Below are 16,950 nucleotides of genomic sequence, written 5' to 3' on the forward strand. Positions count from 1 at the left end.
CCGAACTAAGGACCATGGACCGTACCAAAATTCACTGGTACGGTTCGGTTCCAGTCCGATTCGGTTCGGTCCTCGGTTTTTTCGATTTTTTCTCGTACCATGCACAGCCCTAAAATATTCTCCACCCACGGAAGAGAAGGTCATCACTCTCTTTATTCCAGGAAAAAGAGATTGCTTCCGTGAGAACTTCCGCAAAAAAAAAGGATGAGACGCCATTTTATTTTCTTGGATATTATAGTATGCTTGAAATTCAATTTAGGCTCTACGAATCAGTCAAGTCACCAATAAATTAACGTTTGTTGTTCTCTTAGTTAATAGAGCTGAGGAAGTCAGTTGTAAACAGAGCATAAAAGAATCGAAATTGTTCATTGAATTTCATTTTTGGCAAAATTTTGATTGTATTTTGCTTCTCTTGGTGGGAGCCGAGCTCGATCAACTCGACTCTTTTCCCTGACCCTAGCCCATCACTTCGAGTATCAAACAGTGTCACAGTATTCTTAAAATGCATATAAAACAAGAAGCAAAAAAGTATAAAAAGTAATTTTATTATGATTGGATCCCGGACAGGTTTCCAACTACAGCTCGTATGACTAGTAAATGCAAAAAATAAGTAGAAAGACCAAGGGTGTTTTCAGACTATACATAAAAGGGTCTTTAGCATATGAACCGTCGTTGATCGTGCGTTTGTTGGTTTAGCTAGAGAATAACAATGGTCATTCTCAAGATATTAGTTGGGGCAATGTGTGTATGAATATATTATTTAACTTGAAAGATTCTTGCCATCATCGTGCTTATAGTAGGACTCGTAGGTTGCAACTCGTGGTTTAGATTCAGGTAGCTCCTGTTCTTCCACAAATTCCACTGTCATATTCAGAAAATCTTTCATCTTCGATTCTTTCCACGCCTACCAAAAAACAAAAGTTAGACATGGTTTGCAAAGTTCAAAACGAAAGCTAGGTTGCATGTTTAAATTTGTAATTTGACACATGATAACAAAGATTATTACCTCGAAATCCCATTCTCCATACAAATCAGGGTCATCTCTGTTGACCCAAACATACGTGTAAGCGTTTAAGAAGTCAGTGGTATCCTGCTTAACAAATCAACAGCTCGTGTAAGCGGCCTTTGGATATCATTTTGTATGTGAGAATAGTTTCAGGAGCATACCAGCAAAGTAACATCAACAAGCCTCTTCTCATACTCAAAATCCTCAAATTTATCCAGAATATCCAACTCTGGTGGAGTTATATCCAAAAAGACCTGCAACAAATTAGTGAAAGATATCATAAATTGCCTCATATTAAGAATGATGAAATGACCAAAAGATCAAAGAGACTACATGACGTTGATGAATAGCTTACCCTCCCTGTAACTTTCTTGTTTTCTACAGGTAGAATTGCAGGATAAACACGCCCTTTGACGCTAAATCTATGACTGCAAAAACAAGAATTATAAATGAGTAGAAGAAAAAAAAAAAAATATGCGGTTTTGCCAAGTTTGAATAAACTCCCAACTTTAAAAAAAGAAGTGAACTACAACTATTTACCAGTATATCGCAAAATGGGACTAAAAACTTTACAAGAAAACAACCCATGAAATTTACTCGACTACTTCACGCTTATGTGATTGGAGTCATTCAGATAACAATCCCATACTTTACAATGTGTCATAAAGAAGAAGAATGCATGGAAGAAACTAAAACCAAAAAATCGGATGGGTATATAAAGGAATAATGCCCACAAAAAACCATTGCATATAAATAAAGTGACGTTAACCAAGGTTGGAAATGTTACTTAGAAACAGAACTAGAAAAGCTGTTGAAGTTCACTGGAGAATTAAGTATGCCGTGTTTTTAAATTCAACTTCGCAGCGCCTTTATTTTTAAGTTCATACACTATTTAAAATTACTGTATCAAGGTCGGTCAGAACCCAATGCAGGCAGTCCTAAAACATTACATTGTTTATTATATTGATCATGTAATATGTAATAGTATCAGAATCTTCAATAGATTTTGTTCATGATATATAAGTAATTGTGTTTCTTGAAAAATATACTATACAGAAGTTCATTATTTACTCTGCTATCCACGTATAATAGTATCTGGTTAGGATTAACAAGGATCTGATAATGCGTTAAGCCGTTTGGAGGTTGCTGTCAACTGCCTAATGACCCTATTCATTTCTAGGCATATCGTAATTTGTGAGTTCATAAATATAACAAATGTAGAGTTCAGTGAACACAACCGAAGATGTAGATCAAAATTTGCTCAAAAGTCATCACACAAAACTAAAATGAGATCATGATATGACACATAAATCTTTATTACGTTTCATAGTACGGATAAAAGACATATTCGTCGTATCTGTTAATAAACACAATTAATCAAGTAAATCACCAAACGGAAAACGATCCATGATGCTAACACTAAGCAAGCTTGCACGACGTTAGCAGTATACGAAAATGAACAATTAACAAAAACAAAAACATACAAAATGATCAATAGTAGTAAGCAAATTATGATGAAATAGACGCTGTAACTATTGAACAGAAACACAAAAAGTACACACAGTGACTATATGATTGCAGCAAACCATCACTTAAACCTAGGGTTTGTAATTAACGAAAACTCGAGTTCCAGATTCAAATAAACACTAATGAATATATGCAATCAGTAAATTAAACTGAATGATCGAGAGATATAGAGACTAACTAGCCGTGAAGGACGGCGGGCGAGTTTTGGGGGACGCGGTGAAGGAGAACACGAACGACGTCGTCTGCCAATAAACTGCCGTAAACGAAAACGTTATGCTTATTATTAACGCCGTTTGCGTTACCACCGGAGATGGCTGTACCGGCTGCAATTGAATGAGCTGACATCGTAGTCTTAATTTAGTGTAATTGCGTTGCTAGAATGATGATTGAATGTGAATTTTTTTTACTTTTAATTATTGATAAGGCAACAAGAATTTGATCACGGAAATTAGATTCGGTAAAGTTTTGAACAATTGGCTATGGTTGATTGGTTCAAAAGTTTATCTATGTGTTTAAAAATTTTAAATGTTTTATGAGGCGACAGTCCAACAAATGAAACTCGGGCTGTTTGAGTAAACCTATTTTACCGGATTATTAGTTTACTATTTTGAAATAATCATAAAAGTTGTTTGAATGTTTCTAGGGCTCCAAGTCTCACAAGGGTAATCTTTTTGGTTTGTTAGTTTGGTTCGATTATTAGGTGTTTACTTTGTAATTTTTTCGTAGTTTTCTTTGTTTTGTTTTGATGCATTGGGTTTCGATTTTTAGCATTTTGGCTCTTGATGTTTTGCTTGTTAGTTTGGCTAGCGTTTGTTTAGGTCTGATTGTTATCATGAGCCAGGATGCTCATAGTTTGTACCTTCGTTTAGTCTTTTCTTTTTCGAGAAAAGGTCTTGTTCAGTCGTTCTATATAATTCTTGTGGTTTTTTTTTTTTTTTTTTTTTTTTTTTTTTAGGAAAAAAAAAGCTAAGCAAACCACCAAATTGATTAGTTTTTATGTTATTTATTGAATGTTATTTTTAATATCGACTTAGGAGTCATTGACTAAGTCCGCATTGGGATACCAATCACCCGATCATATCCATGGCACGTGTCGGGAGGAAACTGCATTAGGAAAACCCCTTTAACGATTGAAATATGGACCTTTCACATCCACCGAATGAGAGACCAACCGAGGAATCAACGTTACAAAACAGAAACACGTGGTCTCGGGATTCTTCACCCCCACCACATATTGGGCGAATGATAGTGTTGATGTCGAAACCACGCAAAAAGAGATTCAGTCCATTTGGAAGTCGGTCAAGAATTAAGCACTAAATAAATATATTAACCTTCTTGGGGATTACCGTGTTCCAACCAGTGCTATGATCCGATGAAGGGAGGAAAAAATCATCCAACATGATTACGAGTACCAGGAAAAGTGAATGATTTATCAGGCCATAAATCCCACACCCATTTATCTGGTCACTCGTTAGATGAACGTCCTGCAACTCACAAATAAGCACGTCAAGATTACATGAACCAGGAGGATCTTGAACCCACTCCCAAGTCTGGGAAGAATATGAAAGGCGTTCGCCAGTGGCGGATCTAGGATTGGTAGTCACCGGTTAAAACCCCTAAAAAATTCCAATTGTATGTCTTATTTCAATGGTGTTACTAAAAAAAATGTACACTATCCAGTGGTGTCACTAGTTAAAAATACAAAAAAAATTCCACTACATCGCGTATTTCAGTGGTGTCCCGTGCCACCACTGGGTATTATATAGATCTGCCACCGGCGTTCGCTAATCTTGCACTCAGTGTTTGCATCAAGTATATAGAGATGACTGAAACTGAGAGCAAGAAAATAGTTAATTAGTTACCCAACCAAATATCGGTCCAACCATTGCCAACTTGGATTCTAAGAGAGTGATCAGGAACTGCACCAATACAGTGTAGATGACGAATGGCCCCAACAATAGATGATCATCAAAACCCACGTTAGAACCTGTTGGTTTAGTGTGCACGTCATAACACAAATCTATACTATCGCTTATATACAGTCATATGGGGTCACACACTTTAGCATTTAGACACCAATTATTATATATTGTTGATATATAATCTATAGTTTTAAGAAAGCATAATTTAATTTAATTAAATATAATTTAATTATAATTTAATTTAATAATAAAATATAAATAAAACTTTATGACCCGTGAACTAAATTATTTGTTGTTTTCTTTCTAAAGTTTTTGAAATAGAATATAAATAAACTTTATGGCCCGTGAACTAAAATAATTGTTGTTTTCTTTCTAAAGTTTTTGGTCCGTGATCAAATACAAAAAGATATGGCACATATATACTAATATACATATATGTGATGAAAGATATACAAAGGGGTCTTTGACAGTGCATCACAAAAGAAACTAAAATATTATTTACTCTTCATCGGTAGTCTAACACATATGTGTTATTGTTAAAAAGCCTAAATAATCGATTGTTGTTTGATTATTTAAATAAGATATACAAAGGATGTGGTTTTGATGAATTGGTCAGAATAAACATAGGAAACCATGGAGATTCCTTTTTCTTGTGATTATGCTTTTCAATAGGTGAAAGTAATATATGATATTATTTTCGCGTTATAACGGATTAGCATCCGATTGGTGTTGTTCGACGTGCTGTGTGGATCAACCATAGAGATATTCATACACTTTGAATATATGTTTCAACCTAGACAAAGAGAGTTCTTTCTACCGTTCTTGCATCGCTCGCTAAAGGTATATCTAAACTCCTCTTTTGAATTTATTACTTGACAATTATTAGTGGTGTAATTGAATCTTGTTGGGATCGTTAATCGTGTGAATGTTTTACTTGAAAGTTTATTATAATAAAATAAATGATGTTTATTTTAAAGTTAATAAAAGATGTTTATTTTTCATGTTCCGCTGCGTTTATAAAATTTAAAAGTACACACGGTTTTCCATCAGTGGTATCCGGGCCGCTTTTACACCGTTTTAATTGTCGTGTGACTATTCTTTAGATTTAGTTTTGTGGTGTATTGGTGAAAGTCGAAACCTTTTTGGTTTTTAAAGTCAACGCGGTTGATTTAGAATTAACCTCATGACGCACAAATATGATTGAAAGAATATCACTATTTTAAATTGTAGATTTAATTGTTATGGCTTGAATATTTATTATAATTATTGATTGTTCTATTCCATGGTTACACACATGCATTGTAACCATGGACAAGCCATATATAGGGTTTAATAATGTAGTTATTAAAATTGTGATTGCATACATAGCCCATAATGCCCCGACCTATGTATGATTGTTGTGATTGTTGATTACGGCAATATTATGTCATGTTGATTATTTATTTTATTAGAAGGCCATTTTGAAGCCAAAGTTGTATTTTATTTATTTTTCAATTTCATGGTATTTATTTATGTTTATTCTAAATTGTAAAAGTATTAGATTAGTTGTATTTTTTAATTTTAAATAAATGTAATAAGATGAAGATTGAAGATATAGATGCAACGTGAAGTTTGACTTAGAAGATGGCGAACAGGTTAAGTTAACAACAATGACATTTGTCAAGTTTTTCACTTGGTTATTGAATCAAGTGGGAGCTACGATATTACCCTTAGTTTGACCTCTTGATCTCATGTCGGCTCATGGGATCAAGCATAGGATTTTTGGGCTAAGATATGTGTGTGTGATGCATGGTTGTGTTTTATTTTATGCATTTATATTTAATTGTTGATTATAATATATGCTAAATGTTTTTGATGAAAACATCAAATAAAACCGGTAACTAGTTTCAAGATTAAAATTGATGATTTTAAAAAGTTAAACTCTGACGAGTTTAAAGTTAAATGTTTTTGAAACTCAAATAATATATATGGGCGACATCTTTTAAAACTGTTTTAAAACGATACGCAATGTGTGTTTGTTATTTTTATATATGAAATAAAATAACAAACTAGACGCATAAACACGATTGACATATATATAATTGGTTAAAATATTTTTTAACTAATAGTGTAGCGAATCTTGTGTGCATGCATTATTCGTTGACACGAACGTTTTTTAAAATACCCGTCAAATTTAAGTCATGCCATCCAATGAGCTTGCAAACACTCCTTGTTATATCTCTATGTCCCATAAAGATCTAAGAGTTGTACTTGTAATGCAATTGGTACCCGCTACCTACCAATAGACTCCATAACTGCTAGCTGGTCAACATATGTCGCTATGGAACCTCTATGTGGATCTTAGGCTTTCGTAAATTAATTGATTTTAAAAATTATAAAAAAACTTGGGTAGTTAATTTATTAAAGCGCAATTTCGAAAATACTAAATTGAATCTTATATCTGTTGTAGATGTCAAATAATCAAAACGTAAACCAAAACACACTTCCTTCTTTGTTGGAGAAGGATAAACTCAATGTTCAAACTTCCTAGACTGGCAATGCAACCTGAGAATTGTTCTCAAGCATGAATGAAAGTTGAACAAAATTAGAACCCTTATCTGATCCTCCTATTTGCACAGCTCCTGCTTCTCAGCAAAATGCTTATCGAAAGTTGTTCGATGAGTAGGAGAAGTAGGATGAAAGGGTGAAAAAGAATAAGTCGAATACTTTGTGGAAGGGATATGGTAAATCATTTGCCAGGAAAATATTCCACCATCCAAGAAGTAAATTCCAATAAAAGACGCCGAATGTTTCTATTTTGGAAAGGTTGGCAATTGGAGAAGGAAGTTGTCCTCTCTACCAATCTGAGCTGAGAAAAGGCAATGCTGTTAAGACTAGTAAACTCAGGTATATTTCATATACAGTTATATACTTTTTCTAGTAATTCCTGGATATGTTAACTGGTTGTGGCCTTCACACCTGTAATAATATGAAGGGAATGAGAAGAAGTAGTAGAATGAAGAAAGGCACACTGGATTTGCGAGTGGGCAATGGAATCAAGCTTCGGTTCAAGCCATTGGTCAATATGAGCGTACTTTTCCAAGTGGTCTTATTGTTTTATTGAAACAATGTTATTATGCTCCTAGTATTATGAGCAATATGATTTGAAAGATGTTGGTTTTGAACTTGCATTTACGCACTTTGATATTTCAATTTCTAAGGATAATATTTTTTTTATCTTAATGCATATCCAAGTGATGGTATTTTTGAAATTGATATGCATGGTGTGATTTCAAATGAGAATTCTATGTATACCTGTACTGCCAAGTAATTCAAGCAACGCTTGAATAAGACCTATCTATGACGTTGTCATCTTGGTCATATAAACAACGCATTTCAAAACTCCATTCTTATGGACTTTTGGAATCAAATGGCTTTGATTCATTTGATGTATGTGAGTAATGTTTATGTGAAAGGATGACAAAGGCTCATTTCTCCGATTTAGGTGAAAGAGCTACATATCTTTTAGGACTAATACATATTGATGTATGTGACCCTTTTAGAATAATGTCTAGAAATGGTAAATCTTGCTTCGTTAAATTAACTATGGTTATAGTAGATATGGTTATGTTTACTTGCTGAAACATAAACATGAAGTTTTTGAAATGTTCAAAATTCTTTCAAAATAAAGTAAAGAGTCAGCTTGGAAATATCATTAAATCACTTCACTCTTATGGATGAAGTGAGTATATGAGTCAAGAGTTTTTGGATGTGACAACCCGTAAATTTTCGGCAAAATTTAAACAAAAATCTTTATATGATTTCATTTAACCTCGACTAATTCCGACGATTCACGAACAATTATTTGTAAATAATTACGCATTAATTTGATATATTAATATTATTATTATTAATATCCTTTTTAAACAAGATATCAATAATTAATATCTTTATTATCAGTATTGTTATTATGAATAAAAAAAATATTGACAAATATTCTTGGAAAAGTAGTAAATCAATTTATTTATTTTAAAAATATATATATATAAAAAAAAATCCTTAAAATAAATGATTTTTTTTAATAAAATAAATAAATAAATAAATTACTTTTTAATTAAAAATTATAATGGAAAACTACTTTTATTATTTTATTTTGTGCATTATCCCATGACCTAACATTTAATACTTTTGAATTTTAAAATCCCATTAAAAATTAAAATATTTCTTTTTCTTTTAATTATTTTATTCTTTTTACCTAATTTTTTCAATTATAAATACCCCTCATTTCTCATTCAAACTCACACCAAAATTTCTCTCATTCTCTCTTTGAAGAATTACTACTAGTAAGTATTTTTGTCTTACTTTTTACTTTTTACTTTTTACTTTTTACTATTTACTTCGGTTTATTATTTTTTTACCAAAACATGTAAATAATGTTATAAATTATATGCAATTAAAATTAAAATAAATAACATGTTATAATTAGTAATATATGTTACTAAAAATTATAAAAGTATTTTTATGAATTAATATATAGGAGTTATAATTAAAATCGAATTAATGAATATATATGTATATACGCACCTAACGTAAAGGTTATAATTAAAGATAGCATACAAAGACTACAAACATCACCGCTACTTGTGGCCTAGGGTGATCCTTGTTACCATTATGGGACGCTTGTGGATCTCGAATGCCAAGACTTAGATTCTGGTCAAGAGATCCTGGGCCGCTCGGTAACAATAGATCATTCGAGTGACTTGCATGTTAGCGACGAAGTTTGGGCGAGATTGTACAACATCTTTGTTAAGAATTATAACCCGAACATTCTTAAACTAGAAGCTTACTATAAGTGGAAGTTTTTCATAAATAGTAGGTTTTCAAAAATAGAAACTTTTGAGAAATAGGAACTTTTCTCGAAAACTGTCACTGTCAATATAGTTGCTATATTAATAAACATACTTTATGTCAAGTTAGACATTAACTAATCAAATGTTATACCTCAAGGTTGATATCCAGATCACTTACTTGCTTTACTTTCCTTCTTGCGTGGAATACTTCAACTGCTATTTAATGTGAGTTTAATATGATCCCTTTTACTCTTTACATTTTTGGGCTGAGAATACATGCACAACTTTTATAACTGTTTTACACGTATCAACTATTAAACTGTGATATGTTGGGCTATGACCAGCAAGTCCCCAACCGACAAGTATAAACGATAACTTGTTACGGGGCAAACTTGAAAGTCTAGTCTAAATACAAGTACCAACTATTAAACTGTGATATGTTGGGCTATGACCAGCAAGTCCCCAACCGACAAGTATAAACGATAACTTGTTATGGGGCAAACTTGAAAGTCTAGTCTAAATATCAGTACCAACTGTTAAAACTATGCTATACCCGGCTATGTCCGACTAAGTCCCTACAGTGATATTTTTAATTGCTGCGGCATTCTTAATTATTGGGGATAGGCCTATCGGGAGTAACGTCCCCGATACATTTAACTAAGTCTTTGTATTACTTGATAATGAAATTAAATGACAAGGACAGAACAACTTGTCACGGGGCAAACTTGAACGTTTAGTCTAAATATCACGCACTGGCATAACTTTTTGATCCTGCAGGAGATCAACTTGACTGGATCTGAGTGATCTACTTATGAAAACAAATCTTGTGGTCTAACACTATTACTGAAATCATTATTTATGACAAACCTATGAACTCACTCAACCTCATGTTGACTTTTTAAGCATGTTTATTCTCAGGTACTTAAATATTGCTTCCGCTGTATATCTACTGCTTTGATGATGATTGCTTGCTATGCTTGGAGTCTTCATTACATATCATATCAATTAAAGACATATTTATCTTTCGCTGCAAAACTCAACAAAACGTCTCATGTAGAGTCGTTCTCGTTTATACAACTGTGATTTGATATAATTAGTTACAAATACCCCAGGCCCTAACTGGGGGTGTGACATTGGACCACCTGTAGAATTGTGATATTGTCTTACAATTCACTTCACCTCACACACCATTACTCAATGGTGAGTCTGAATGGAGGAATCGAACTTTACTTGATATGGTTTGATCTATGATGAGTCTGGCTACTCTGACACCGTCTTTTTGGGGTTATGCATTAGAGTCTGCTGCAGGCATACTCAATATGGTTCCAACCAAGAAGGTTGAAAAGACACCATATGAAGTATGGCATGGGAAGATTCTCAAGTTGTCTTATTTGAAATTTTGGGGTTGTGAAGTGTATGTGAAGCATGACACTTCAAACAAATTGAAACCCTGGAGTATTAAATTTCACTTTTTGTGATACCCAAAGGAAACAATGGGTTACTACATTCACTACCAATCTGAAACATAACGTGTTTACTGCTTGGTCTACTAAGTTCTTAGAAAGAGATCTTCTCTTACAAGAATTTAGTAGGAGTAAAGTAGATCTTGAAGAAATTCAAGAATCACAAAGTGACATACCTTCTGAAGGCACTAGCCAACCGCACGTTGAAGCTGAGCACACTGTTGGTGAGTCAAAACGTGTTGCACCTGAACTTCATAGGTCTGGTAGAAATCCTCATCAGCATAAGAGGTGTGATTATCTGATTAATTCAGATGAACTTCACCTAGAGGATTATGAACCCTCTAGCTACCGTGAGGCCATATAAGATCACGTATCTTAAAAATGGCGAGATACTGTGAATGCAAATATGCAGTCCATGAAAGATAATCAAGTATGTGACTTGATTGATCTTCCACCCAATTGTAAGACAATGGGGTGTAAATGAGTCTTCAAAGAGAAGACTAGCATGAACGGTAATGTAAACACTTTTAAAGCTCGATTCGTGGCAAAAGGTTATGATGAAGCTTTTCCACTGATCGCGAGCTTTATAAATTAGGATACTTATTGCCATAGCTAGTTTTCATGATTATGAAGTATGGTAAATGGATATCATAATCGCTTTTCTTAATGGCGACCTAAGCGAGGACGAATATATGGTTCAGCCGAAAGTATATATATATTCGAAGCATACTATTATGGTATGCAAGCTTCTAAAATCCATTTATGGATTAAAGCAAGCATTCGGGAGCTAGAGTCTTAAGTTTGATGAGAATATCAAAGAGTTTGGTTTTTCTCAAAACCAAGATGAGCTGTGTGTTTACATTAAATCTAGTGGGAGCAAAGTAGTCTTCTTGATCTTGTATGTTGATGACATACCACTTATTGGAAATAACATTTCAACTTGCAAGATGTCAAGTTTTGGCTTGTGAATGTTTTTCCATAAAGGATCTTGGAGAAGCTACTTATATACTTTGAATCATAATCTATAGAAATAGATTTGAATGACTTATTGGTTTGAATTAATGTACATATCTAATCTTGCAGAGATTTAGCATGCATTACTCCAACCTTGGAGCATTGCCTGTGCAAAAGGGCATAACCTTGAGCAAGTCTCAAAGTCTTATCACACATGATGAGATAAGATGAACGAAATGTATCCAATATGTTTCGGCTATTGGATCCATTATGTATGCCAAGTTATGTACTAAAATGATGTCTCGTTATTTTTGAGTTTGACGAGTCGTTGTCAACAAAATCTAGGTTAAGAACATTGAATTGTTATTAAGAATATTCTTAAGTATTTGTAGAGTACTAAAGATATGTTCTTGGTTTACGATGGTTTGGGAAAGTAGTTAAGTATTAACCATAATACATATGCTAGTTTCCAAACTGATCGAGACGATTCTCGATCCCAGTCAGGTTGTGTCTTTGTCATGATGGACGAGACAGTTGATTGGAAGAGCTCTAAGAAGAGCACGGTTGAACAATCTACAACAAAAGCAGAATACATTGTTGCTTGAGAAGCTGCTCAGGAAGCTGTCTGGATTAAGAAGTTTACTGTTGAACTCGAAGTAGTTCCCAACATTAAATCTTCTATGAAAATGTATTGTGATAGTTCGCCGCGTATTATACTTGCGAAAGAATCACATATACATTAATCCATCTGACACATTCTTCAAAAGTTTGACTACATTCATTAAGTCATTGAGAAGAATGTTATTAGTATTCTTAAGGTTCAAACAGGTGATATCGTGGCTGAACCATTCACGAAGCCCTTGATGCACAACTAGCATGATGATCATGCTAGTAATATTGGACTTCGTTAAGCTACTAATCTTTTTCATTTGTAATTTAGTATTTGGATATTTTTGGAATATTAAGCAGTTTTATCTTAATGAATTGAGATACTCGGTATGGTCGTTTTCATTTATATTACTGTGTTCTATATTAGCATGTTTAATCCATGAATAATTGTTGATTATTCTAAATTGATAATGCTAAAAACGAACATATATTTCATAGCATTATTCCCCAAGAAAGACAAGATTTTAGTTGGTATTGTTCGATTTACAAGCAATATTCGTTTAAATATTAAAAAGTGAAGACAAAAGGCAGATTCGACAAATTGAAGACAAAAAGGTCCAAAAAGCTCAAAAGAACAAAATACAACTAAAAAGGTTCAAAATATTGATGAGGAACGTCTCAAAATGACAAGAGTACAAGTTACAAGACGCAAAGTACACGATATAAAATAATACGCGAAGACGTCCGAAAATCCGGAACCGGGACCTGAGCCAAGAAGAAACGCCCGACGCAACGGACCAAAAATATCTAGTCTACTATGCACAAGAATATAATATAATATATATATAATTATATATAATTATATATTATATATATTATTATTATTATATTACGTCGGCAAGAAGAAAACAAATCAATTTGGCTGGATCCAGGGTGGCCATGCGACTCGCATGGCCAGAAGCACAAATCCATGCGAGTCGCATGGAGTGAAATTGCTGGTCAGGTCCTATATAAAGCCAGTTTTCTGCCGAGTTTTAATCATCTTTTTTTTCTTCCTCTTCATACGTAAATATATTTATATTTATAATTTATATTTTAATTTTAATTATAATTCTAATAATAAGGGTATGTTAGCGAATGTTGTAAGGGTGTAAGTCGAAATTCTGTCCGTGTAACGCTACGCTATTTTTAATCATTGTAAGTTATGTTCAACCTTTTTATATTAATGTCTCGTAGCTAAGTTATTATTATGCTTATTTAAAACGAAGTAATCATGATGTTGGGCTAATTACTAAAATTGGATAATTGGACTTTGTACCATAATTGGGGTTTGGACAAAAGAACGACACTTGTGGAAATTAGACTATGGGCTATTAATGGGCTTTATATTTGTTTAACTAAATGAAAGTTTGTTAATGTTAATATAAAGATTTACAATTGGGCGTCCCTATAAATTACCATATACACTCGATCGGACACGATGGGCGGGGTATTTATATGTACGAATAATCGTTCATTTAACCGGACACGGGAATGGATTAATAGCCACTAGAATAATTAAAACAGGGGTGAAATTACATTCAAGGGTAATTGGTGTAATTGTTAACAAAGTAGTAAAACCTTGGTTTACACGCAGTCGATAACCTGGTGTATTCATTAAACAAAGTATTAAAACCTTGTTACAATTCGAATCCCCAATTAGTTGGAATATTTATCTTCGGGTATAATAATAATTTGACAAGGACACTTGCAATTTATATTTATGACTGATGGACTGTTATGGACAAAAACCAGACGGACATATTGAATAATCCAGGACAAAGGACAATTAACCCATGGGCATAAAACTAAAATCAACACGTCAAACATCATGATTACGGAAGTTTAAATAAGCATAATTCTTTTATTTCATATTTAATTTCCTTTATTTTATATTTAATTGCACTTCTAATTATCGCACTTTTATTTATTGTTATTTAATCGCACTTTTAATTATCGTACTTTTTAATTATCGCAATTTTATTTTATCGCATTTTTATTATTCGCAATTTCATTATCGTTATTTACTTTACGCTTTAATTTAAAGTCTTGTATTTATTTTTTTACATTAGGTTTTAACTGCGACTAAAGTCTTAAAATCGACAAACCGGTCATTAAACGGTAAAAACCCCCCTTTATAATAATAATATTACTTATATATATTTGTATTTTTTATAAAAGTAAACTAATATAGCGTTGAGCTTTGTTTAAAGATTTCCCTGTGGAACGAACCGGACTTACTAAAAACTACACTACTGTACGATTAGGTACACTGCCTATAAGTGTTGTAGCAAGGTTTAAGTATATCCATTCTATAAATAAATAAATATCTTGTGTAAAATTGTATCGTATTTAATAGTATTTTCCTAGTAAAATAATAACTATTTTACATACACCTCGCATAACATCAAGTATTTTTGGCGCCGCTGCCGGGGACATTCGCCGAAGCGAAACGCCATATTTTTAATTTTTAAGTTATAATTAGTTTTGGTAAAATTTATATTTTTAAAAATTAAAAAAATATATAAAAAAAAGAGTATTTTAAATATATTTTTAAGTTTTTCTTTTATTTTTACAAAATTATAAAGTATTTTAAGTATATTTTTAGTTTTTAAAATTAAGTTTTATTTTAATTATATATATATTTATCTTTTAAATATAAAACAGAAAAATATAAATAAATAAATAAATATTACGTGACCTGTCATTTGAACCAGTCCAATTGAACCAGTTCAGGGTATCCATGCGACTCGCATGACCCACCCTCTTAAATCATGCGACTCGCATGAGGGGTCTGACAGGGCCACAACCAAACCCTAATCACGCATTTATTACGGATAATTTATTATTATTATTATTAAACCCTAATGTTTTTATTATTATTATAATTAAGTTTTTACTTTATTTTATTTATATTACTTTTAAACTAGTTTTATATATTATAAACTTAATACTTTTATAATAAATAATATAAAAATAATATTTTTATAAAATTATATTTTTACAACTTTTTGTATATTTTTATATTTTGTCCCTTTTTAATCGTTGTAGCGTAATATTTGTATTTTTTTTTTTTAGCTCATATTTAATTTTAAACTTAGTTTTTGCTATAGTTATTTTTACTCCTAGATTTTTAGGCTTTGCCGTAGAATTCCTTAAGTGCTTTTTCTTTAGACTAAGATTTAGGTGCTTTAGAATTTTGCGACGCCTTTTTAAGTTTTAGTTTCTTTTTAAGTTATTTCCATTTGGGATTTAGTTTTTCCTGTAAGCTTTAATATTTTTAGACCTTTTACTATGTATCAATTATCATTCCAATTAGTAATATCAATTTGCGATTATAATTTTAAGTTAGTTGTAGTAATAAGGTTAGGTTAGTCAAGTATTTTTAAGTTTTTATAAGTTTCTTTTATTTTTTCGTCACCTTTTATTTTTCAACCATTTTTCTTTTTCGACCTTTTGAGACGAACTCTTTTTCTCTCTTATTTCTCGCCATTCTAGTTTTTAGGACTTAGAATTTTTTTTCTACTTCTTATCTAAATTTCTTAAAATTACGAAAATTTATTTTGAGTGGTTAAATTAATAGACATCAAAATTTTCTGGTTCGTAGTAATAGTTGGATTTGTACGTGGACCGGGTTATTGGAGCCAAACAGTCCTCAATTATATTGAGACCAAACGAATCCTGCCCCTCTGCTGCATCTTTTGGCTATTCGAAACGTGGGCAAAATCAGAAAAGTCTATTGATTGGATAACTTATTATAATTTTTCTTTCCTTTTAAAAACTAATAGGATATTCAGTGAATGCACCGAGCAAGACGTTCATCACCTTTTGTACGTTCACCACCTGTAACTCGATCAAGACATCGTTTAACAAATATAACCGCCGTTGATTTTTCTTTAGAATCGTCATCCAGTCGACCAAGTACTTCAGTTCAAATTACCGATAATCCATTTTTTGAACCCGACCTCACAATTGAGAATCCAGAGAATATTCAGGAACGGTTCGTAGATCCTGAACCATTAAACTTTCCTCCGGAACCACCAATCATTCAAACAGAGATTGTTGAGGAACGAACTATTAAATCTGAAGCATCTAGTGATACCGATTCAACAAATTTAATTATGGAGAATCTGGAACCTTTAAGTATGGAAGACCGAATGAGAGCTAAACGCACTGGCCAAGGTCACGCAATTACTCATCCAGACATTAATGCGCCAGATTATGAAATCAAAGGACAAATTCTACACATGGTGACTAATCAATGCCAATTTAGTGGTGCGCCGAAGGAAGATCCAAATGAACATCTACGTACCTTTAATAGGATCTGCACACTATTTAAAATCCGAGAAGTGGAGGATGAACAGATATATCTCATGTTATTTCCCTGGACTTTAAAGGGAGAAGCCAAAGATTGGTTGGAATCGTTACCTGAAGGGGCGATCGATACATGGGATGTTTTAATTGACAAATTTCTTAAACAATTCTTTCCTGCATCTAAAGCCGTAAGACTTCAAGCAGAAATTGTTACGTTCACACAAAAACCAAATGAAACTCTATATGAGGCGTGGACAAGATATGGAAAGTTGTTAAGAGGATGTCCG

General features: G+C 32.7%; 1 protein-coding gene across 2 annotated transcripts; it reads right to left on the minus strand.

Moving 5' to 3' along the window:
• Nucleotides 1–463: 463 nt before the first annotated feature.
• LOC139891413 (AIG2-like protein D) lies at nt 464–2,898 on the minus strand. Of its 2 annotated transcripts, none has more exons than XM_071874384.1 (5): nt 2,712–2,898; nt 1,362–1,434; nt 1,168–1,260; nt 1,007–1,093; nt 464–904 (listed from the first exon to the last, which is right to left on the minus strand). In XM_071874384.1, the coding sequence occupies exons 1-5, from the start codon at nt 2,876–2,878 to the stop codon at nt 761–763; spliced, it is 564 nt and encodes a 187-aa protein (XP_071730485.1). In that variant the 5' UTR covers nt 2,879–2,898; the 3' UTR covers nt 464–760. The 2 variants fall into 2 exon arrangements, with proteins under 2 accessions (XP_071730485.1, XP_071730486.1); XM_071874385.1 differs by having other exon boundaries at nt 466–904; nt 1,007–1,090.
• Between the last annotated feature and the right edge of the window lie 14,052 nt (nt 2,899–16,950).

Source organism: Rutidosis leptorrhynchoides, chromosome 2 (genome assembly GCF_046630445.1).
Source record: "Rutidosis leptorrhynchoides isolate AG116_Rl617_1_P2 chromosome 2, CSIRO_AGI_Rlap_v1, whole genome shotgun sequence".
NCBI lineage: Eukaryota > Viridiplantae > Streptophyta > Magnoliopsida > Asterales > Asteraceae > Rutidosis > Rutidosis leptorrhynchoides.